General features: G+C 39.0%; 1 protein-coding gene across 6 annotated transcripts in view; it reads left to right on the forward strand.

Annotated features, from left to right (window-relative positions):
* The window catches only part of Wdfy3 (WD repeat and FYVE domain containing 3), a 250,897-nt gene that overhangs the window by 183,524 nt on the left and 41,261 nt on the right, over window positions 1-26,112 (forward strand). For 5 of the 6 annotated variants that reach the window (XM_048364027.1, XM_048364026.1, XM_048364029.1 and 2 more), the window contains 10 exons: window positions 5,621-5,720; window positions 7,425-7,585; window positions 8,938-9,167; window positions 10,233-10,342; window positions 11,815-11,997; window positions 13,554-13,711; window positions 14,169-14,246; window positions 15,564-15,791; window positions 21,757-21,810; window positions 23,991-24,159. In XM_048364027.1, coding sequence (XP_048219984.1) covers window positions 5,621-5,720; window positions 7,425-7,585; window positions 8,938-9,167; window positions 10,233-10,342; window positions 11,815-11,997; window positions 13,554-13,711; window positions 14,169-14,246; window positions 15,564-15,791; window positions 21,757-21,810; window positions 23,991-24,159 — 1,471 coding nt within the window. The remainder of the gene's footprint in view (window positions 1-5,620; window positions 5,721-7,424; window positions 7,586-8,937; window positions 9,168-10,232; window positions 10,343-11,814; window positions 11,998-13,553; window positions 13,712-14,168; window positions 14,247-15,563; window positions 15,792-21,756; window positions 21,811-23,990; window positions 24,160-26,112) is intronic. The other variant, XM_048364030.1, reaches the window with a different exon arrangement.

Below are 26,112 nucleotides of genomic sequence, written 5' to 3' on the forward strand. Positions count from 1 at the left end.
GTGAATATCACTGTTGCATTGATTTACCCTTTGTCCTTTGTCTCACCATTTTGTTGTTTCCCTTCCCTTCTCCAAATCAGATAAACGTGTACAAGACACGGGCTACCAGAATAAAAAACAGCGACAACATGGGATAAATCAAAGGGGGTAAAAACTAAAGAAAGAATTGACACCTTACACCATAGAGGTCTAACCTAATTCATGTAAAAATATCTCAGTTTGATCAATTAAAAGAAGTCACTAGGGGCTTGAAGTGTAGCTTAGTGGTAGAGTGCTTGCCTAGCATTCATGAAGCCCTGGGTTCGATTCCGCACTACCACATAAAAAGTAAAGGCCAGAAGTGGTGCTGTGGCTTAAGTGGTAGAGTACTAGCCTTGAGCAAAAGAAGCCAGGGACAGTACTCAGGCCCTGAGTTCAAGACCCAGGACTGGCAAAAAAAGTCACTAATGTAATTAATTAAGCCTCTTAACCAAGACTGCAGTGTTTAATATTGGCAGAAAAAGTTTTCTGAATAATCTGTATGGTAGAATTAAAAACCGTGACTGAATGAGCTTGCCCCTTTGCAAACTTTAAAAAGCTCCAAGAAGACAGATGGTCATTATAGGGTAAAAATTTGAATCATGCCATGAAAAATGCAATAACAGGATAAAGTGCAGAAGAAATAGGTTTAATAAATGTTAACTAGGCAAAAAGATAAAATGCATTTAGGAAATGTATGGAATAAGTAAATCCATATGGTAATAGTACTTTCAAGCTAACAGGACTTTTAAAGCTAATTAATTATCATAGACAAATTATATAATTTATTTTGCTTTCTGCACTGTTCAGTGGGAAGAATTTGGCTTGCACTGTTGTAGGCGCTGGTCGCTCTGCAATAGAACTCGGCTTGCTCTGCCTTAGGCACTGGGCACTCTGTAATAGAACTTGGCTTGCATTGTCGTAGGCGCTGCTGCTCTATAGAACGTGGCATGCATTGTAGTAGACACTGGTCGCTCTGTAGTAGAACTGTGCCAAAATGAACTAGGGAACCAGTAGTGGTTGGATTCAGTCAAGGAGAAGCAAGGAGTGTAAGGATCAAGGCTTCCAGATAGATTACAAACTTCTTAAAGTTCCAACCCATTTTCATGTGGCCTTCAATTTCTGTTTACAATTAGCACCATTCCTTCATATAAGCTGTAAGTACTTTGTAATCATTTAACTGTTAACTACATCCTGGCAATTCCCAAGCAGCAAGGTACAATGAAGTACTAAAAAAAAGTTAAACTCTTTTAAAAATTAATTATCTTTCTCAGTGCTGGTGGCTTATATCTGTAATCCTAGTTACTGAGGAGGCTGATATCTGAGGATCACAGTTTGAAGCTGGCCTGGGTAGAAAAGTCTGAGAATCCGCTAAACTATCCTCCTAAAAAAACCAGAAGTGGGGATGTGACTCAAGTGACAGAGCACTACTGGCCTTGAGCTAAGGGAGTTTGGGGACAGTGCCTAGGCCCTGAGGTCAATCCCCAGGGCCAACACCAAAAAAAACCCAAAACAACAACAAAAAACCACTTTGAAGGACTTACACTTATGTAAGGACATATACTTATACAAAAATATTAATGAAATTATTATGATCTGTGTCTTCCTATAATACAAAATGTATACATGGTTTTTGATATTAGAATTATAAAGTCTTTATCCATGAAGGGAAGAAGAATGTCATTATTAGCCTCCAGGAAAGAGGAGACTAGACCCCATGGTTTTTAGCGTGGTAAATATATAGTCTGTCTTCAGTATCATAAATCTAAGATTTTGTCATAGGCCTACCTACTTACTTCAGTATATCCCCAGATGGACATGTGAAATGACCTATTTTAACAGTCTCTAAAAAAACAAAGGAATCTCCATACCCACTGGCATAAGTGTGATGCCGAGGCCTACTCCAGGAAGTCAGTGTGCTGCAACTGTGTCCTCTTCAGTGTTATTCTGAAGATTAAATGTGTGTGTCACTCAGCGAAAAGTATGTTGAACTATTAATGTGTGCTGATTATAGCTTTGGCCAGGTTCGGTTGGTCTCCATACTAACAGCTAACCCGTCCATAAAATAATGTAAGAAAAGTACCAGTGTCTAAGAATTACTGATAATAAAACCAGATGACACAGGTCATGTTCATAACACAGTACTTGTTACCCAAGACACAATCACACTTAGAGGGTTTAGTCATTCTTAGTCTAGCTCATATTTATCACACTTGCCACATTCTTATTCTAGCACATATTTATCACACTTGTGAGAGACCAAATGGACATACTGCAAATGAGCACTGTTGTGGCAGTGGAAAGTACAAGAAATCAGATCAAAGCTATTTTTGATCTGCAAGGTAAGGTAATGGAACTGAGGTGTTAGTTGGAGCACAGGCTTCTCTGGTAGCATACACAACATTCTGTGGTCTCAGGAGCTCAGTACATTCTTCCAGCCCTTGGGTACAAGACTTCTCCATCGTCACACATCAGAGGGAAGCCCATACTGGCGGACTGAAGGAAAGCAAAAAGCAGAGCTCTGTGGCAACGTGAGCATTGAGACAACTGAGAGGAGAACCAGTAAGATTTCAGTCAGAACCAAGAAATGCCAGCACATGTCAGCAACAGCACAGAGTGCCAAAGACCTTCCTCCCAGAACCATACTGCTCTCTCCTAAGGGTGGCAGTTGCCCATGGCTGCCTGGCCTGTGTGCAGGACTCCACCGCTTTCTCTGTGGCATTCCTGCGACCTCAAACAGGAGACAGTGATCCTGTGAATAGTAATGGTGGCCTGTCTGCTGTTTTTACCAGAAAGGCAGATCTGGTGGCCAGGGGCCAAAGCAGGTCACAGTGCTTCCTGTCTTCATTGTGGTTGTCTGTGGGTGAGCCAACGTTATCTGACAGATAAAGAATGATTGTAGCCTACATTTTGTGTGTTCACTTGTAATTTCACTCTGGAGATTTTGAGACTTAAGTTCAGTGTAACTGTTAAGGCCCTGAGAGTTAGCATTTAAATTCTCTATCTGCTGTTTATCTCTTAGAAGAGCTCACGTGCTCTTTGCTTGCCAAGGGCAGGACTGTCCGTGCAATGTTATACCAATGAGGCAGGCAGGACTTGTTCTCATATTTCCCACTGACCATTGTACTCATCTGTTCAACAACACAGGAGGCTAGTGATAGGGTTCGGTGGCAGAGGGTTTGATTTATATGTACAGACACTTAATTTAATTGCAACATTATTCTTTTTTTAAAAAGGAAAATGATAATGGAATTTGTTAAGGTTAAAAACAACATGAGATGTCCTTCATATTACCTCAGATTAGTTAAATGACAAACCAAACTGCACTAGAATTCTTAGAACTGTTACTAGATCCCCATATTTTGTCATTTTAAAACAAAAATATGCAGCTCAGTACCTGTGCCTCAGGCCCTTAAACCTCAGAACACAGATGCCTGAGATGGGGAAGGGGAAACTACTGTTCAAAGCTAGGCTTTACCGAAAAGCACACTGGAGACTCCAGTTCCAAATTAACCAAATAAATAAAAAACATAGTTAAAAGTGTGGCTCAGGGGCTGGGGATATGGCCTAGTGGCAAGAGTGCTTGCCTCATATACATGAGGCCCTGGGTTCAATTCCCCAGCACCACATATACAGAAAATGGCCAGAAGTGGCGCTGTGGCTCAAGTGGCAGAGTGCTAGCCTTGAGCAAAAAGAAGCCAGGGACAGTGCTCAGGCCCTGAGTCCAAGGCCCAGGACTGGCCAAAAAAAAAAAAGTGTGGCTCAGGTCATCGAGGCCCCGATTTCAAACCTTGGTACTCAAAAAAAAAAAAAAAAAGTGTCATTAAAAATTTAAAGAAGAGGGCTGGGGATATAGCCTAGTGGCAAGAGTGCCTGCCTCGGATACACGAGGCCCTAGGTTCGATTCCCCAGCACCACATATACAGAAAACGGCCAGAAGCGGCGCTGTGGCTCAAGTGGTAGAGTGCTAGCCTTGAGCACAAAGAAGCCAGGGACAGTGCCTGAGGCCAAGGCCCAGGACTGGCCAAAAAAAAAAAATTTAAAGAAGGACTCAAACTCCATATCTGATGCTTTTGCTCATTGGTCAGTGCTCTACCAACCGAGCCACGCCTCTAGACCCAAAAAATAACAAAAAAGGAAATGGTCATTCAAACTTCAGTTTAGCTGTTGGCTTTTGACTCCCTTATGTTAAGGTCTTGGATCTCACTTTAGAACTCACATTTTAACTGCATACTTAAAACCTTTGGCAAGACTGCTTTGAATACCAGAAGAAAAAGTCAGAGCATTCTGAAGCTGACTTGTAACGTGGTCATAAACATAGTTCTGGATATGTCTGTATAAACTTACGTGGGCTCTTTCACTTGTCTACAAAGCATGTATTTCATATCCATACAGATCAAGAGCTTTCTGACAGTGGGAGCTGTTCAGTAGTGGCAGAAACCTAGCTGAACCGCCTAGCACTCAGGAAGGATGAGGGAAGCTGTCTGTTCTTCCTTGTGCTCAGCACTTAGCAGGTTACACTCTTGCAAGTTAGGCACCAGATTGTCTTCTCTAATTGCTGATAGAAATGCTCTCAGAGGATTTGGTTGAACTCTGTGCCCCTAGCTTTTGCTTGTGATAATTTTAAAACTATCTTGTACTTCCTAAAACTGTTCACAGAGATACTACTTTTATGTCTGGTCAACTATCCACGGAGAATATTCCCCTCCAGCAAGCAGGAAAACATCCTGCTGACAGTCTACTCGGCTTCCTTTTACTGAGAATAAAAAGCACTATAAGCTCTGTTTTCTCCTTAACATCCATGAAGCTCAGAGCTGAATTGTGTGTGCTTTGTTGCTTTTTGTTGGAAATAATTTCTCTCCCCGTTGCTGTATCCTCTTGACTACTATGTACTTGGACTTCCGTATTTCTTCTAATCACTTTATGATTTATTTTATGTGTATTTCTTTGTAGACTGGTTAAATTGCTGATATTTGATAAAGGTGATGAAAGGCTCTCTTTTGCAAGTATGATAGTATCAAATACTTAATAAATACTTGGCGTGTGTAGAGTTAGGAGTTTTTAAAAAATTGTTTGGTGGGGCTGGGAATGTGGCCTAGTGGCAAGAGCGCTTGCCTCATATACTTGAAGCCCTGGGTTCGATTCCCCAGCACCACATATATAGAAAATGGCCAGAAGTGGCGCTGTGGCTCAAGTGGCAGAGTGCTAGCCTTGAACAAAAGGAAGCCAGAAACAGTACTCAGGCCCTGAGTTCAAGGCCCAGGATTGGCCACACAAAAAAAAAATATTTGGAGATTATATTTATTACTGATGGTTTTATGACTAGTTGTACAAGAGAAGGGTGTCATTATGACCTGTACCCACATGTAAACAATGTGGCCTGATGACCCACTTCATCACAGAGATGTTCCACAATTTTTTTAATTTTATAGTACTAAAAATAAGGGAAAGATTTCAAGCACATGTATACCCCCTCATGTCATTTTTTAAACTTTACCAAGAGTTTTTTTTTTCATCTTTTTGACACATTTCAAAATGTAACTGTGTTTGAGCAACTATCTTTATATAATTCTGTTTTTAATTCTAAGTTTTTCTGACCTAGGCTTCCCCTGAAAGATCTACAAGAACGCAGCAAAAAGAATTTCAGACTTACATCTTGGATAGTGTGATGGATCATTTGCTTGCAGCTGATGTGTTATTGGGTATGTCTCTGTTTCACTTTTGTTTTGTAGAAGTGCCTATATAGCACTGTCCTCTAGCTTAAGTCACTGACATTGTCTCTCTTTAGGTGTAAAGACATCTCAGTTCTATCATTTTGTAACTTCATTTCTTTCCTCCTCTTTTAATCTAATTTCTTATATTCATCATTATATTTGTTAGCTTTATCCATGTTTTTGTATATAGCAGATGTCCATTTGCTTTTATTGTTATATAATATTCTATCACAAGTATATACATTTATTCACTTTACTAACTATTGGTAGACCTGTGGGGGGAAGTTTCTAGTTTGAGACAAGTCTAAATAAAGCTGCTAAAACAGTCTTGGTCTCAGGGACCACATTTATGTACATTACTTACACATATCAGTTGAATATATAATAGCTCAAAGCTAAGTGTCAAGTCACACTTTTCTACTTGTCCTTGACAGGTGAGATCAATCCAGAGTCAAGAGGCCAGGCACATTGGCTTACTTGTAACTGTAATCCCAGGTACCAGGGAGGAGGAGATCAGGAGGACCATAGTCTAAGACTACCTTGAGCAAAAACTTAATGGGGTTCCATCTCAATAGGCTCGGTGTGGTGATACACAGCTGTGGTCCTAGCTACATAGTAGGCTACAGATGGGAAAATGGTGATGTGAGGCCTGCTCTCAGCAAGAACCTACCTGAAAAATAGTGCGCGCGCACACATGCACATACACAAAGTTGTGGAGATGTGGTAGCATGGGCTTGTTACACCTGTACCCCAGCTATTTGGGAGGCAGAGGTTGAGAGGATCACAGTTCAGAGTCAGTCCAGGGAGAATGTTAGTGAGAACTCATGTCCATAAATAAGCCATGGATACACCTGTGGTCCCAGCCACATAGGAGATCATAGCTAAGTGGATTATGACCCAGATTGACCTGGGACAGAAACAAAAATAACAGCCAGTCTAAGTATAGTAATATTAAAGCACACAGGTCTTGGGGGCATGGACAGTTACAAGACTCTGAGTTCAAACCTTGGTACTGTGAAAAAGGAAGGGTTGGAAAGTGGAGAGGAAGGGAAGGAATACACATACAAAAAGCATAATCGTGCTTAATGGAGCAATTCTGAGTTATATGAGAATAGCAATAAGACATGGTGTGAAGCCCCAGCGTTCCTGCAGTGGAGAGCTTAGGAGTGCTGTTTCGGAGGAGGCCGAAGGGTGAGGTTGGAGCAGCATATACAGAGCAGCCGCTGAAGACATGCGGCTCTCCTAGGGTGCTCATCATGGTGGCTAGAGGCCTCCTCCCCGCACTGACTCTTACTTCATTGCACTTAAAAGGGTACCCCAGAGTAGAGCTTTGGGGTTTTTTCTTCCCCCTTTTACCACTCACACATAGTCAGTTTTTAGTTAATATACTGAATTGATTTTTTTTCTGAAGTGGAAACACTGTCACTGACAGCTTACATTGAACAACTGACACAGTCTGTCTTTGGGTGTAATACTTCACAGGGAGTCTCAACTAGTAACACTTTTACCGTGTTCAGAATCTTTCCTCCAATATTTATCCTGATTTCAGCTATGCACGTTATATCTTAAAATAATGCACAATCCTATTCTTAAGTGTTGTAGGTATGCTCCATAGTCTGATTTCTTTGAGGATCTGGTCTTATGCTAGTAGATACCAACTTTCTTAGACGTTTTTTTCCCACTGGAATTTAGGGGAAGATGCATCTCTGCCTATTACGAGTGGAGGAAGCTACCAGGTATTGGTGAACAATGTGTTTTATTTCACACAACGTGTGGTGGACAAGCTTTGGCAAGGCATGTTCAACAAAGAATCTAAACTTCTTATAGATTTTATAATTCAACTAATTGCACAGGTAATCCATCATCACTTTTAAGTTGTAGAATACATGTTTTCCTTTTGAAAAAAATTGTCCTATGCTGTCAAAATGTTGGAAATAAGTATAACTAATAAGATAATGAATATTAACATTTAATATAAAGCTAAACTTATTAAAAGTGAAAAAGAAGTATACTTTTGATCCCTCTCTTCTTATCGGTAGCCTGTGCCAACCAGTCCCTTGTAAGTTTTCTAGTTCTCTTAAACTGTAGTCCTTCTCTTACTCACATTGCTGTTTGTTTGCCAGATGCAATGAAATTAATACAGCTCAACAAGTATTGAATTAATGCAATTTGATACAGTGTAATCCAATTGATAAAATTTTATGTTTTACCAAGTAATACTTCAGTTTGCAAAGACTTCCAGAGCATGAAGAGTTGATATTGAGGAAATATTCTCTTATAAATTGGAACTTTGTAGACTGTGTTTTTCATTTTTCTTGTGCATGTTTGAATAAGGAAGATTAGTCTGGTTTGACTCAAGTGATTAATCTTATTCACCACATCATGTAGAAAGTAGAAAATACCAGTATTGTGTTCTTTTAGCATTAAATGCCAGTACATAGGGTCCCTTCATTCATCTAAGAATCTCTTAAGCAATATATCTAGATGTTTATGGAAGCACACACCTATAATCCCAGCTGTTAAGAAGGTGGAATTAGAAGTATCATATAGTGAGACCCAATCTCAAAAACCAAAATACAAAGAAAAGGACAGAGATGTGGCTCTAATTAGAGAGCTTGTCTAGTATGTGGACATTATGGGTTCCCAGGTGTGAGAGGTATGTTTGCTAGCTATGCACACGCGTGTGTGTGTGTGTGTGTGTGTGTGTGTGTGTGTGTAATAGGGAAAGGAGAGAGAAACATCCATTGTTAAGCTAAAGAGAGGGAATGAAACTAGACTGAAAACTTTTTTACTTGGCACTGGAGGCATGGCTCAAGTGGTAGGGCACCAGCCATTGTTGAAATTCTTTTCTCTAAAGTTTTAATTTGTATCACCAAATTTGTACAGAGATCATTCATAACAAAATGTACTTACTTGGCAGAAACTTCCACCTAGATGACACTTGGTATATTTTGGGGGAAGCCACTGTGCCAGACAGGAATATTAATGACTTCCATCTCTAGCTCTCTGTTACATAGGAGTCTCTTCTTTAGATTTTACTTCGGTGTCTCATGAGTTCTGAATCTGTAATAGCAAAAGCTTTAGTACCTGTTAACATCTCTAGTACATAGTGTGACACTGGTAACAAAGTTCATGTTTGAATGATAAGCAAGCCTGGCTTCTATTTTTGTCCATTTTGCTAAAAATATATTTTTCATGTCTTTAGTCAAAGAGAAGGTCACAGGGATTGTCACTGGATGCCGTTTATCACTGCCTCAACAGGACCATCTTGTACCAGTTCTCACGGGCACACAAAACTGTTCCTCAGCAAGTAGCTCTCCTCGATTCGCTCAGGGTCCTTACTGTAAACAGGAACTTGATCCTAGGACCTGGAAACCACGACCAAGAATTCATTAGCTGTCTTGCTCACTGCTTGATTAATCTACATGTTGGAAGGTATATCTTGCCATGTTGAATTTGTTTTTTTATACTTATACAACTTTTGATAACATTTCCTTTTCCTTTCATTTGTTCTATTACTATATGCAAAAGATAAAGAGCAAGTGTTGCATTTTTATGCAGTATTAAATATCTTTCCTTTTCCATACTTAAATTTTTTTTATAGTTACATATGTCATCATAATTTTTTAAAAAAAGGAATTTGTTGTTAAGGCAAATAAAGTACACATTGTTGGAGGTCAAGAAAAGTAGAAAGAGAAAGTTGAGTGCTATGAGTTAAATGGGTGACATGAATATTTTTCTATTCATTGCTTTGATCTGTCCAATAAAATAGATCCTCCGTGTCTGCTAGGGGCGAGTCACTGGATTAGGGGTTAGAATAAAACATAAGATCAATTTTGTGGTTGCCTTCCTGAAGGGAACACAGGTAACCCACAGGTAACTGTGGCCAGTGCACTACACTGACAACCCCAGCAGAAGCAGCCCAGTGCTGTGGAAGCACATCACAGGAGTCACAGGAGCTCCTGTGGAAGCAGGTGCTGGGGTCCTGAGGGGCAACCTGAGACCTGGCTCTTCTGTGTCTCCTGTCTTCTCCCACCCAAGAGAACAGGAAAATGGGGGCTAGTGCTTCAAGGAGAAAGAACTATCCATGTTACTGCTTGGGGGGAGAAAGCATGGCATATCTGGGAGACTGCAAACATTTCACTACTACTAGGACCAGGACAAAGAGAGAAGACTGGAAACAGCCACAGGCATGTCAGGAGAGTGCTCTCTTCATACCTTTGAGGTTAAAATGTTAACAGCAGTCTAAAAGCATCTTAGACATTAAGAGGATAATCTTCAGCCTACGTATTACTTTGATTCTACTTAATCAAGTGGATTTGTGAGATTGTCCCTTAAAAATGGCATGTTTATGGTGAACTAGAAGTTTTACGTGTCTTGCCTGCAAGTCATGCAACTTTGTGATGTTGCATGTGTTCCCATGTGTGTGCAGAGACATTTGGTTAGAGTTCAGTGGTAAGCGTTTTCCATGGACTGTTTCATCTGACTTGAATTTTTCAGCAACGTGGATGGATTCGGATTGGAAGCAGAAGCCCGCATGACCACGTGGCACATCATGATCCCCTCTGACATCGAGCCGGATGGTGGCTGCAGCCAGGACATCAGTGAAGGTAAAGTCCTCCCACTGGCTCTGGATGTTTTGTTGTTGCTTTACATTTCTAATTAGTAAGATACAACCAAAACCAGGACTTCAAAATGCACAAATATTGCAACTGTTTTCCCAGCAGGGCAGCTTGTACATGCTACCAAAATGAGTTATGAGGAAGTGGAGCTGTGGCTCAAAGTGGTAGCCCTGAGCAAAATTGCTCAGGGGTCGTGCCCAGGCCCTGAGTTCAGGCCCCACAACTGACCAAAAAAAATTAATAATAATGTTTCTTAGTAATACTAGGGTGTGTGATAGGATTTACAAATAGCTGACATTGTCTGTGAAAGAATTGCCTAATGGTAGTAGAGGCAAATGGTACTTGAGGCAGGTTGTCAGTAGTTCCATTTGACTCTCTTTTTTTTTTTTTTAAGATCCATTTTCCCTTTGATCTTGGAAGCACCACACATTGAGTTCTTCATGTATGTTGTTTTATTTCCATTCATTCACAGCTAAAGCTGAAATCACTTTAAATAGTGTGTGGTAATTTTGCATTCAATCTTTTTCCTTCATTCATTTAAGCAATTATTTATTCACTTCTCTACCAAAATTTCTTGAATCCCATACTGGACAGGGCGCAGTATTCTTCCACTTGTTTGGAACTCACAGTCTAGGACATTGCTCCCCGGGTAACTAGTATTATCAGTGTCATTGGGCCACATTTCTCCCATCCCCCAGGTATCTGGGGCTTGAGTTCAAGGCCTAGTACTCTCACTTCCTTTCTTGCTCACAGCTGGTGCTCTGCCATGCCTCCAATCCCATCAGTATCACTAGGTAGATTGGTAGAAAAGCAGATTATTTGGCCCTACTCAGGTCTATTAAATCAGAAATTCTTGACGCTGGCATTGGGGTCCGTGATGGTAAGCAATCCCTCCCAGTGCTTCTGATGCTTGCAAAAGATTGACTGTTCTCCAAGAATCAGACCAGTTAGCAAGGCATCCAAAAAGCTAAATTTTATATTTACAATCTCCTTTGTTTTATAAAATACGAAAAAGAAAAACTGACTTAGTTTCAAGCTCCACTTAAATGTTCATATCTTAAATGTTCATATCTTAAATGTTCATATCTTTCCTTTTAAGGGCTGAAGGTCGTAGCCCAGTGATAGAGCACCTGACTCTCACAGATGGCAGTGCACTAGCCATCTGGGGTTGGGGTGGGGGTAAATTCTTCCTAGAAGTAGCTAAATAATTAAATATTCATACAGTTTCCTGTTTTATAAATTTAAAAATTGGTATTTCTATATGAACATAAAGATGTTTGAAATACTTCCCAAATGCTTGGAAACTTAAAAATAACCATTTTCACTGAATGGAATATAATTTGGGCATTTTTTTAAAACAATTAAATTTCATTGTTAAAATTCCTAGACATGAAACATGAAAAATAAGAACATTTTTTTATGTGTGATTTGATCGTTTACATGTTCTTTCAATTTTCTAGGGCGTCAGCTTCTCATAAAGGCTGTCAACAGAGTTTGGACGGAGCTGATACATAGTAAGAAACAAGTCCTGGAGGAGCTTTTCAAAGTGACTCTGCCTGTGAATGACAGGGGTCACGTGGACATAGCCATAGCCCGACCGCTCATCGAAGAAGCTGGTTTGAAATGCTGGCAGAACCACTTGGGTAAGAAGGCCCAGCCCTCATCCTAGATATGTAATGAAAACACTCTTGTAAGGATATTAGGATAGGCACTGACATGAAAATACAGTTCAACCACTCTAGATCGACTATACTGAGAGTGGACTTTCCTGCTTAGGCTTTGCTGTTTTAGCTGCAGTATATCACACACAGGGAATTTGAAAGTGTAGAAAATAATGCATTGCTCACATCTTTAACATAGTCATTGCCTTGGCAATGGGTTTACAGTCTTAAATCCATAACTGAAATTTTAAAAGCCTGAAAACCTAAGATTTTTCTTATTAATTTGGTAGTAAAACTCAGTTGGTATCAGAATTTATTTTTCTTTATCATGTTTCATACAAATATACATGCATTTTGCTGCAGTAGTACAATGTGGTAAAATATGGTTTGCTATTCTAGACCTTCTACTGGCATTATATAGAGCAGTGTATATAATGCATATAGCCTTTGGAAAATCTAAAGTATACCTAGCAAAAAAGGTCTTAAGTGAGGGGTTGTAGGTTTTTATGAACATAGAAGCACTATTTCAATAAATTTGCTTATATTGAAGAGCTATGATTCTTTGACTAAAGCAAAGTTAGCACAATAACTCTTAAGCAGTCATCCTAAACCAGTGTTACCTGCAAATAAATTTTTGACATCTACAAGGAATATTTACATCTATAATATATGCAATTTTTTAACAACCATCACAGTCCCCTTATCTGCTGGGGTACATCTCCAAGGCCTAACTGTAGTGAATGCCTGAAAGTACATAGGACCAGCTCCTATATATGCCACTACATCCTGTACCTGTGGACCAGTGATGATTTTTAATGTACAATTCAGGCATGCTGAGATATTTAAAATAAGATGTAGGAATAGAGTAGAATAATTATAACAGAGCTACTGCATTGAATATGGGCTTCTTCAAAATGTCTTGGTTCCTGATTGTATTGTAGTGAAAAAACACAGATAATGGTTGGCAGTGATAGTACCAGATTTGGAATTGTAACCATAATACAAAAGCATTAAAAGTAAAACTATGAGATTGTAGAGCGGGTAACTCATGGTGGGAGGGTGAATGATTAAAAATGGGAACAGGAGGGGCTGGGGATATGGCCTAGTGGCTAGAGTGCCTGCCTCGTATTCATGAGGCCCTGGGTTCAATTCCCCAGCACCACATATACAGAAAATGGCCAGAAGTGGCGCTGTGGCTCAAGTGGCAGAGTGTTAGCCTTGAGCAAAAAGAAGCCAGGGACAGTGCTCAGGCCCTGAGTCCAAGCCCCAGGACTGGCCAAAAAAAAAAAAAAAGGGGAACAGGAGACAAACAGCCAGAGTATTTATTGTGTGCATGCCATAAAGGAAGTAGGAAATTGTGAAATGAATCCAGAGGTAGAGGCAAATGGATGAGGGATAGAAGGGCCAACTCTATAATCAAGAAGCATTGAACCCTTAGATGTTCAACTTTTGAAGGTTTAGAAAATTTAGAAAGTTTAGAAAATAAAAAAGTGAGACTAATGATGAAATTATAAAATAATTGAATCTTCATTCTTTAGCCCATGAAAAGAAATGCATAAGTCGAGGAGAAGCCTTAGTGCCCACCACACAATCCAAACTGTCTCGGGTCAGCAGTGGCTTTGGCCTTTCCAAGCTAACAGGATCAAGAAGAAATCGAAAGGAAAGTGGTCTTAATAAACACAGTCTTTCCACCCAGGTACCTTCTCTGTTTCCATTGATGACAATAGGAGCTTAGTACATTTTGGTTTTGTTTTGTTTTGTTTTGTTTTTAGTACATTTTGTATTGTGTCTTGCGTCATACTAGGAATGTGTGCAACCAGGAGGTTTGGATGTTTCTGTATCTGAAGAAAGGTAGAAGTGTAGCCTTCCTTCCTGGAATGTCCCTCATTTGTTATGATAATACTGCCTGAGGACAGTGGGACCCACCCCCCCCACCCACTGTGCGAAGCTGAGGCCATCTCTGACAGGGCTGGCATGGCAGCCTCATTGAGTCATATAACTCATCCTAGACATTTTTTAGCTTTTGTTTCCTGCTATATATACACTAATGGCAGGATTTTAACTGATGGTTCAGCATTCATTTGAAATGTAGTTAACTCATTTTTTCTTGAAAATTCATGAAATATTAATATTCTTTTACCATTCATTGTTAGGAGATTTCTCAATGGATGTTTACACATATTGCTGTTGTACGTGACCTAGTAGACACACAATATAAGGAATATCAAGAGGTAAGAATTCTTGTGTCTAACAATATTGTATGTTGCATTCCTTGCCTGTTAGCTATCATAGCATTCAAGACTCTTTTGTCCTGATGGCTCTCTACTTGTTTGAAGGGTGGTTGATGAACTGCATTTATATTCATGGAATGAGTGATGTCATTCATCCCTGCTATGAGGTGCTTTGGCCATTGGAGTTAAGATAGAAAAATGGATATTTTCTATGAAAAAACTGAATTGAAAAAATGACTAAATTGGAAACACACAGCTGAATATTTTTGACATATTACATGCTTTGTAGTAAAAATTAATAACCTAATAATAGTCCCTTTCCTTCAGTCACTTAATCGAAGAATTATGAAAGCCTCAAAGTCTCTTAAGCAGAGTTGAAATTATTAAAAATATTAGGAGTAATATTCATTGTAATTACAAATAAAGATAATTCTACTTTGTCTTGTAAAACATGCAATGTAATCCTCATGATATGTTCATAATTACTCATCCTAAATATTTTATTTCCAAAGTATCTGTTTTAGATCTGCTAAACCTTTTTCGGAATGATTAACTTAATATGATGGGTATTACTAAATCTTCATTGTCACCTTAAGTCAGCTAAGGAGAGAGCAATAACAAGGAGTGACCAGGGCCCAGGTATCCCCTTCAAAGGCACACCCTCAACAACCCATCCCTCAAATCAGGTCCATCTTCTACAACTTAGCACTTGGTGATAGCCTGATTAAAATTTGGAATATATCAGTGGATTAATCCATTGACTAAATGCCCTCAGAGACATGCTGAGAGCTGTGCTTTAATAATCTTCTAGATGTCTCTCAATCCAATCAAGTTGATAATCAAGGCTATCACAATGTTTACATTCTTTTTCTAAAATCTTTGAAAGTGCATATTAACAAGTTTATCAGTCACTCTGGTGGCACTATATCTCATCTGATTTCTTTCAATATCTGGCTAAATAACTGCTTGACAGTTTGGAAATCAGAGTTTATTATTAATTCATAGGAGTACCATCCTTAATGTATCAGAGAAACAAAGTTCCTTCAGCTCCATTCAGCTGTTTTGTGTACATTGCCTTATACATAGTTGTCACTTACTTGGTACTAAAATATCACCTCCCTAAATGTTACAGAATTCTTCCCTTCTCACAAGGTAATTCACTTTCTCTAACCATAGATAAAATGCAATTTTACTTTAATAGTGATTGAAATGATTTGGACTGGATTTTTTTTCTGAATAATAACGTGGTTTTATTTGTATGCTTTTAATCAGTACTTCTGTTTTTGCTTGAAAACCAACTTGACTCTTTGCTACTAGCGTCAGCAGAATGCCCTGAAGTACGTGACGGAGGAATGGTGCCAAATTGAGTGTGAGCTGCTGAGGGAGCGAGGACTTTGGGGGCCCCCCATTGGTTCCCATCTAGACAAGTGGATGTTGGAGATGACAGAAGGTCCCTGCAGAATGAGGAAAAAAATGGTGCGAAATGACATGTTTTATAACCATTACCCCTATGTGCCAGAAACAGAGCAAGAGACAAACGTGGCGGTGAGTATGCAGAACTAAAAGTGGCTATTACCTCTATCAGGTCTTCATTTTCCATTATTTGCATTTTTCCTCTCATTATATGCAAGTTTGTTGAGCTATATCAAATTGTCAGTGCTAGGGTGCTGGTGGAGGAATGCAGCAGTGTCACAGGGAGACAACAGGGTGCAGCATGGATCACACTGGCCTGTATCAAAACCTGGCACTGACGCATCGCCATCTGGGGCCTCCTCATGTTATGGAACCTCTTTAGGTTTATGTTTCCTTTTGAGGAAAACTGTAGTTCCACCTCACCTGGCTGTTTGGAGGATTAAAATTAATAAGGGGCATAGAATAATACCTGACAAAGAATAGGCATCCAATGCTTCCCCCCCATGCCAGAAACTCTTGCTCCATTATTTCATTTATTTACTGTTTGCCATTGCTGGTCATAATGCTAATTAGAGTGTAGGTCTTAGGATCAATTTGGGTGTCTTGTCAGTGGAAGAAGAGAGTAAGGAGAGACACTTCTCTATCCTCTGGAATACTGTTCAGCCTGTGAAAGGAAAAAATCCTATCATTTGTCAAAACCTGAATAAACCAGACAAACATACTAAGTGGAATAAGCCCAGCATAGAAAGGAAATTCCACAATGCTGTGCTTAATGTGGACACTAAAATAACTGATCTCACAGAAGTAAGAAGATAGAATCATTACCAAGGAGTTTGGAATGCTAAATAGTACAGAGTTTTGATAGACATAAGGAATAAACTTTTGAGATTTGTTGTGCAACATAGAAATGATAGGTAATAGAAATGCATTACCTATCCTCAAATTGGTAATACTAAGTTTCCTAACTCACTGCAAAGTGCAATAACTACTTAAGGTAATAAATGTATTAATTAGCTTGATTTAGTCATTGGGTCCTACACTGTGCATATAACTTCACTTTGTTTTTCCTATATATTATATTTTTCTCAATTTACAACCCTTTTTAAAGGAATATTGGCCTTAGACCCTGTTAATGGTAAAAATTTTGGAAGATGGCTCCACGAAGTCTGCTTTTCTCAAAGCTGTTCAGTTCTATCAAGAATACCAGACTTGCTGTAGCTGTGCTTTAAGACACTGTAATTTTAACATAGCACCTTATCCACCTGCATTTTTGTAGCCTTTTACTACCACCTACTTTATAACAGCAGAGTAGCAGTACAGTCTTCAGTTCTTACTGTTTTTCCTCAAATTCTTTATGAATTTATGCTGGTCCAGGCATAGGGAATTATATGCCTGTAATTCTACACACAGAAGGCTGTAGCAAGATTGCAAGTTTGAGGCCAACCTGGACTACATAGCAGGACCTTGCTAAAGAAAACAAGGACTTTAAGCCTGTAGCTACTTGATAAAATATTTATTTTGAATTAACACTCGTTGAGATTGAATTCATCCAAGAATATGAATACTAAACTATATGCTAAATGTGCTCTCCCAGATATGGGAACAACTCACTATATCAGATAAAAACAGCAGAGGATTCATGAAATGGGTCACATTTAACCTTCAGCATCATTAGCATTTTACCTGAACAAAGGAATTCAGCAGCCTGTGAAATCTAAACAAGCACTCGAAACAAGTGCCTGCCAAGTGGACCTTGTATTTTGACAGAAAGTTTACATATCGGAAGTTTTAGGCAGTTGAGAAATGTTGGAGATACGTTTAACTATATGGAAGCAAAGAGCAGGCACGAAGGGGACACAAAGTTTTATGCTACATATTTCATAGTTCATGGATCAGTTAGGATGTTAGGATGAAGTTCTCTAAGTGAATAATCTTTCCTTTGGTTTTGATAGTTCACAGTCTTTTATACCTGTGAAATCATTAAGTGCTCACTTTGACCTTGTAAACTTGAAAATCTGGCAATGTTGAAACAGAAAATTTAAAAGAATAGAAGTAGCTGCTATTGACACATTTTTGCCATGAAATCAGTGAAGAGCAAATACAGTGATATGCCACTTACCAATGTTTCAGTCAACAAGGAGCCCTTTCACCACAGAGGTTTCAGAAGAGAATGTCACCTGATTTCATCATCACAGTCCTAGTTGTACACCAGAGCGCTCTGTCCTGTTCTCACCACAGTGAAATTGCCTCAGACCAGTCCCTGGGTTGAGCAACAACTGACCATGTTTGCAAAGCAGAGTGAGCTAAATGCTTTGCAGAAGTTTCCTCTAAGTCTCACAAGAACCCCTAAAATTCAGTTAAGACTATTATCCCATTTTACAAAGAAGGAAACCTGGAAAAGCTAAGAAAAGCTTCCAGGTAGCAGGTACTAAATAGTGGAGTCTGGCATGAGTCAGGCAGGTCCAAGTGTAGATTAGCAGCCCCTTAGGAGCAGAGTCACTTTAACAAACAAAGGACTCTGGTGTTTTCCTGCTTTGTGGAATTATTCACAGCCAGTGAGTGTGTTCCAGACAGAACCCACCTGAGCTCTGTCTTTAATGCTGCCAGTGCCTGTGCTTCATGTTCCATGAGTGGACCGGCCTAAATTAGGTTTAGGTTTCATTTAGGTCTGCCCTGAACTAGAGACTTTTGCCATGGCTTCCAGTTCAAGATTGTATAGAATTGATTCTGAAATTTTTTCTAGTAAAAGCAGCCAGAGCCAGACTTTCTGGACCCGGATGTTTACACAGTTTAGAAGAGGGCCTTGTAAGAAAAGAGCACTGTGGCTGAAGACAGGGCTCACTTAGTAGAGCGCCAGTGAGTGAAAGCATCTGCTGCCGGGTACAAGTCAACGGTCTCCTGTCTCAGATCAAAAGAAAAAGTACAAAATTACAAATAAGAAACTCTTAGGGCGAAGTTCTGAAAGGGGCCCGTGAGAAGCCAGGGTCCCTGAGGTTAAGCATCACCGCCCTCATGTTGAATCTGCCCCTGCGCTGAGGCCTTCCTCCTGGTGTCATTCCTAGAGCTGGAGTTGGGCCGTTCTGCCCTCCGCACACAGCGGTTTCACTCGGGCAGTGCAGCGGGTGGGTGGCAACTTGAGCATTGCTTCGTGAGGCATTTCCAGTCACTGAAAGTGAAGAATACCGGCATGATTAAAAAGTTAACATTTTGTTTTAAAATCCCTAATGTGTTCGAAATAATACATTGGGTGATTATCTCTTTCATTATTATAGTTTTGTTTCTAAAACTTTCTAATGTTACATAGTATGTAAAAGACCTTTACCTATTTTTTTTTTAAGTTTTGGGCTTTACTTCTGGACTTTGATTTTGAATGTATAGAATATAAAACATTTTGGTGGAATTCATTTGCTGTACTTTTAAGGCTTTAAAACTCTTATCTGCCAAAACTTTTTTAAAAAAATAATAAGAATTATTAATGCCCTACAAGAAATTAAGCAGATGTGGGAGATTCTGTGTTGTCACATGAAGTTTTTTTTATACTGTCTGCACAGTATTCTCCTGGGGACCAGAGGGTAATTTTCGTAATTACAGCATCTATGTTGGCTTGCACTGTTGCTCTTCACATGGCGGGAAAGGTCAATCATAGTTCTATGAAGAAAGTCTACATTATTATGAGAATGTAAAACTTGGGGGCTTAAAAGCAATTCTCTCATTACTTTGAGTCCTAAAGGAAGAAAATGAGACATTTAAATTCTAAGGTAGGTTTTGATTTTGTAGTCCTCTTATTTTTTTTTTTTTACAAGTTAATACAAATTGGCTGTTCTTTGCAAAGATGATTGATGTAAAGGGTTGGCTGTCTACCTTTTAATTGGGGCTGATCAGAAGCAGGAAACTGATTTACATTTTAAGGTTCCTTTTCAAACTAAAGGAGCATCTTGTGGCTGCCTGTGCCTGTATTTTTATATAACATGAATTTCCTAAGACTTACAGAAAATATGACTTAGCTGGGAAATTTCACTGCTACCGTTAATACGCCATCAAAAAATTAAAGTGAATATAAAAGTGCTTCCTAGAAATTCTGGCTTTGAAGAGTTTAGATCCTATATAAATAAAATAATTTCAAATTAAATTAATAATTTTAAATAAAAAGGACAAATATTGTTGCTATAACATTCATATTTGCTTTAGAAAACTAGACCTTATCATGAAGAACCTGTTAGGCAGTAAGTTGCTGAGCAAATAGCAGCAAAGCCAGCCCCATGCCCCATGTGAGAGACACTGACAGTGCCTAGGGCACACTTCCCACACCCAGGCATAAAACATGGACTCAGGGGCTGGGGATATGGCCTAGTGGCAAGAGTGCCTGCCTCAAATACATGAAGCCCTGGGTTCAATTCCTCAGCACCACATATATAGAAAACGTCCAGAAGTGGCACTGTGGCTCAAGTGGTAGACAGTGCTAGCCTTGAGCAAAAAGAAGCCAGGGACAGTGCTCAGGCCCTGAGTTCAAGCCCCAGGACTGGCCAAAAAACAAAGAAACAAACAAAAAAACAAGGACTCGATGTCAAATCTAGCTCCGACAAGAGTAAATTAGTCCATTCTATTATGTTAATGATATATTAACAAATGTGATATTCTAGCAATTTATATTCTTTTCTTAAAATAAATTTAAACCTCACTAAAATGCCAAACTACTTCACCATGCATTCTTTTTTTTTTTTTTTTTTTGGCCAGTCCTGGGCCTTGGACTCAGGGCCTGAGCACTGTCCCTGGCTTCTTCCCGCTCAAGGCTAGCACTCTGCCACTTGAGCCACAGCGCCGCTTCTGGCCGTTTTCTGCATATGTGGTGCTGGGGAATCGAACCTAGGGCCTCGTGTATCCGAGGCAGGCACTCTTGCCACTAGGCTATATCCCCAGCCTTCACCATGCATTCTTAGTTATGAATGAGGTAACTTTTCACATTTACTGATACGTATGAATCCTAAGTACACTATTTGTTTTATGGGGAATGGAGATCAAACCTGACACTGAGTTATATATTCCCAGAACCCCTTTTCTTTTCAGTGTTGAACTTTATGATCTTTTTGCTTTTAAAATACTTTTATATTGTGTTCCATTTGGTCTGTTTTAAAATATGTGTATAATATCCTGTCACCTAAAACCTTCCCAAGATAGAAAATGTTGGTATAGATTTTAAAGATCTACAGTATAAGGCATATATGATGGATTTTAAAGCAGAAGATTGAACTAAACCACAAAGTATTTGTTAGTGTCTTAGTGTAGTACAGTATCTCTTTTGCCAAAGAATGAAAGTATTTGGGAAAACATTTTGCCTACTCTTGTTTATGGTAAGGAAAGATACCAGAAGTCATCCTCAGGACACAAACAATGAAAAGGAAGAAAAGTTGGGGATTTTTCTTATCTACATTGTCTCTCTGTGGCTATCTGTTCTTAGTCACACTACAGCTCAACAGAAACTGCCTTTTTGGTAATGAAGTGATGACCTAGTTCTTTAAAAGCTTTCCTTGAGAAAGCTTCTGGTTCAGGGGTTGATGATCAAAGCTCTCTTCCACTTTGAGCCTTTCTGGAATGTTTCTGTAAAGGTAATGAAGGGAATAGGTTGTTGGGCTATTATAGCAGGAAAGTCTTCCAATCAATAGGCACTCAGTGCTTTTATGTAAAAGGACATACTATAAGTGACAGTCTAATTCAGCACAGATCTGGGATATGTACAGGGAAAGAAGATGGAAGGAAGATACTATCTAGCCTCAGGTCCTAGTAGCCAGGTGTGACACTATGTGGAGTTGCCCATAAATTCCCTGTGGCAGTGACCTCTGGTGTTCATCAGTGTGATGTGTGAGAGCTTGTCCTATACAGTAGCACTAAGATTCTGGAAATTTTAAGTTTTATCTAAAACTGTTTTGATTGGAAGAGAGATGATCTTGCTAAATACCTATGTAAACAGCTGCAGATGTCCTTGTTAAATTTCCTTGGAGTAGTATGTCATTCTTATTTCATATGGCCCTCAAAAAAATTTATTTTTGTGTTCTTTATGTTTTCTTTTCTGATGTGTCTATACTTAATACCCTGTTTTCAGTCTGAGATCCCAAGTAAACAGCCCGAGACACCCGATGATACCATTCCTCAAAAGGTAAAGCACAAGTTACCACGAAAGAATGCAAACTCCCTGCAGTTTTTCCTTTGTTTTTGTTTGTCATTGTTTTTAGTGCATGGTAGACTAGACTAACATAAAAGGTTGGCTTTCGATTTGTTCCTCTGTAAGTTGCTTAGAGTTGAGAAGTTGGTGTCATTCTCACGGTGACATTCCATTCTGCCATTTTTAAGTAGCCACTTGTAGGGTTCCTGTGCTGCTCACTAACAGGCTGTGTATCCACTGCCCTCACTGTCAAACATACCCTGCTTCGTGCAGAACTAACAATTACGGGGCATGTTGGTGATGGGCAGACGGGCTCTTCAGCTTTATTTTTCAATTCATTTAATTCTGAGGTATTTTGAGAATGCAAACCTCTTCAAAACTGCGTTTTTCAGTCGAAGGAACCAATGGAAACTAAAAATGTATGATCTCTTCTAAAATACAATGTCAATTTCCTTTAATTGATATAAAAATATATCATTGTTTTTAGTTTTCCAGAAAGATAATTCAGTAGAGACATAAAAATATATATACATATAATCCAGTGCATATAATTTATTGCAGTTTAAATTCCTGTGTGAAGCCAGTAAGGAGTAGCCACCGTTCAATGGTCTTGCCCATCACGAACTTCGCCAAAACCATCTTCAACATTAGCAACTTGGAGTTGAAGACAATTTTAGACCTCATACAGAACTGTTAGAGTACAAAGTTTATTAACTTTCAGTGTGAAAAATATGTTGCAGTGTTCTTATTTGGTTGATCTAATACTATAGTATAACTAATAGTTATATAGTATGCTATACTATAGTATAACTAATACTATTTTATCATTTTGATACTTATCAATGTCACATAATATATGCCTTTCCTTGGTTTGGTAGCTGTTCTAATTTCCTAGCCCCACAGCTGAAGTTAAAATGAAAACAGTGAGGCTTCAGTTAGATGGTGTATGTGGATTCAGTTCTATATTTCAGTCTTTTTATTCCACTTAGACAATTGCTTTCCATTTTAGTTGGCAATTATTTTTAAAAGGGGAGTAATTATTCAAAATGAGAAAGATGATATATATTGACTATTTGAATTTGAAGAGTATTCAGATAATAGAATTTTTAAATTAGGTAATTCCTATTCACAGGAAAGGAGAGGTAAGATATTTCGAAAAGGAAAGCTTTATAGCCTGTTCATATACTGCCTTTTTCTTAAGGTATAATACAAAATCTAGTTCCAATTCTGATCTTGGGAATCTATATACACATAACCTTTTTCCTCTGTAGGTCATTTCAGTCCTTAATTTATCATCATATATGATTCTAAGAAAAAAAAGTTAGGACAACTAGAGAACCTGTTTTTATAATAAAAATTAACTATTCTGGGAAAGAAATGTTCTATCAAATGCCAGAACATTAAACCTCTTCCTATATTTCTAGATTATTCTTCAAAGTAGACTTACATATGCTCTCATACTAACACCTTAGGTATAGTGTTATTATATTCTTTTATGTACCAAACAATAAGAATATTTTAGGTAACTAGAGATGGCAGCTTCTCCTAGTGGGTTAACTTGAGGGTGCCATCTAGCAGGAAACTTGCTTGGTTGGATCCTATCTCAGAAGTATCTGAAGATGTGGGCCATTTCCTGAGTGGCAGTGAAACCTGGGACTATGAGAAAGAGTTAGGACAATTCTGATTGTCTCCCTCCAAGTATTGAGAAGGAAACACGTAATAGATTATTCCAAGTGGATGAACACTTCAGGCCTGATCTGCTTACTTTACCAAGATCTTCCACAACCACACAGTTTCTTGCATCTCTTGCAGCTCCCTCTCTCTCCTCAGTGGTGGTCTCTCCTTGTCTGCTGTGGAAAAGTGTTCTGATATGCGGTGAGGGCAGGCAGTACCCATCTAGAAACATTGTTTGGCTATTTCTGTTTGGGGAAGTGAAAAAACAATCACTAATACTTATCTATGTAAATTTTTCCCAAAAAGCAATGGAATCTTAAAATAGAGCAACTTACCCAGAAGTCTATGGATTTACTACCTAACTCTCCCCCTTCCTCTCCGCCCCCCCCCCCAAAAAAAAGGGAATACAAAGAATCTGGAAGCATACCCCTCCTCAGAAAGCTTTGTATTACAATGCTTGGAGAGACTTATCTGAGTCCTGTTCTTTTGGTATTTCTTAGAAGCCTGCCAGGTACAGAAGAGCCATAAGTTACGACAGTAAAGAGTACTACATGCGCCTGGCCTCTGGCAACGCAGCCATCGTCCAGGACACCATTGTGGAGAGTTCAGAAGGGGAAGCTGCCCAGCAGGAGCCAGAGCATGGCGAGGACACCATTGCCAAAGTCAAAGGTCAGCCTTCCTCTTCGATTTTGGTTAAGAATCAATTTGGAACAATTCTTATGTAAATTTATATGAGAAAATGAGAGGTTGTAAGCAGTAGGGCCAGCCTTAAAAGTGTCTCTGTGTTCTACCATCTCACTCTCTGTAAAGATTCATGGACTTCTGTACCACTGGCTCTTCTTTGTTGACCACAGATGAAGCCATGTGCTCTTGCTTATTGACTTTTTCTGCGGTATCTGGCATAGTGCCCAGTGGTGCTGGGTATGTTAGGCCAAATCCATAGTAACTGAATAAAAACTAGTAAAAGTAAAACTATTATGTATGGCTTTAATTCATGTGAGCCACAGTATGACGTAATGGTCTTTCTACTTGGGACTGTGTGAGAAGTTACTCTAAACTTAAATTTGGGGGGCTAGGTATGTGATGAATTTGACTAAGATGACAATGGGATTTTTTCCCCTCTAATTTTGTACTTACTTATATGCCCAAAGTCCAGAATGTTCTTTACTTCTTTGTACAGCTGGTCCATAGTCTTTCCCTTAACAGATTATATCCAGTCTGGAAGACATGAGTCAAATGTCAAACACCCTTGGTGAAGGTTCTGGAGCTTTGACTCCTGTGCTCCTGATGGCATGTTGCTTGAAGCTCTTGTAGCCGCTTCAGGGAATTTTCACTGCTAGATGGTTTTCTCTTTCTAATTTATAAGTTTCCTCAGGGGCAGATATTATTTCTTTTCAGCTAATAGCTGTGGTATAGCACAAAATTAAAATGCAGTCATTATTGAACAAGTCAGTCTTTTAACTTTTTTAAAATTCTTGATGGACCACAAACCCAAAATGTTTTTACATTTTCTGAAGATAAAGCCCTGAAAATGCCATCAAGAATCCCATAATGAGATGTCTTAAATGTAAAAGCTAGATTTAAAAAGTTAGCAAAATTGTTAGCAAACTAAAATTGTTAACAAATTAAAACTGAGTTTCTGATGCTATAGGTTTAATATCTAATAGAATATGACCATGTCAATAAAAAAACATCTAAAAGTTAAAATCATCCCTTCTCTCTTTCATGATGATTATGACTTGCTTAACAATTCATAGTGGACATAAAATCTTCATGGAATCTATAACGCTTTTTGTGAATCGGAGAGGTTAAAATGTTGAGTGGAGAGCGGGGAGGCTCATGCCTATAGTCCTGGCTACTGGGACTGAGCTACTGAGCTGGGCTACCGAGGCTGGGATCTCAGGATTGCAGTTTGAAGCCAGTCTGGCCAAGAAAGTCCATGAGATACTTACCTCCTAATAACCACCAAAACACCAGAAGTGGAGCTGTGGCTCAAGTGATAGAGCACTAGCCTTGAGCAAAAATGGACAGGGGCAGCATCTAGGCCCTGAGTTCCAGTCTCATGACTGGCACATACAGATCAAAATGTATTTGTAGGAATTGCACTGAAAACTGTCAAATTGGATACAGAGCTATGGTTCTTGGATATAAGCCAAGGGACACAAAATCTCAGGAATGACTGAGTTTAGGTCATTGGCATTTAACTCTTCAAGCCTGATTCTCCCAATCTCTATTAATTGAGCTGAAATTACATGGATATGTGACTGCCAGGATATGCAAGATGTTACTCAAGACAGGTAGTTGATTCATTTACCTAAAAACAATGCACCCAGAAGCTTTTCTCAGTGTGAATATTCTCAGCTGGACTTTTACCTCTCCTGGCTTGTTGTTGTACTCTTTTATATATAAATAAAATTCTGACATCAACTAATATGAAAAGGATAAGGTATTTTACAGCTGACCTATTAGGCTTCTCCAAAATACTTAGAATAACTATTACTAGCATATATACTGTTACGTTGTATGGTACAGCTAAGGAGTAAATTCTATAAAACGCCTGATTTAGAATGTATTTCAGAGCCACACAGTATTGTGAGACCTCTCTGGTAACTGTCATCAACT

Source organism: Perognathus longimembris, chromosome 16 (assembly GCF_023159225.1).
Source record: "Perognathus longimembris pacificus isolate PPM17 chromosome 16, ASM2315922v1, whole genome shotgun sequence".
NCBI lineage: Eukaryota > Metazoa > Chordata > Mammalia > Rodentia > Heteromyidae > Perognathus > Perognathus longimembris.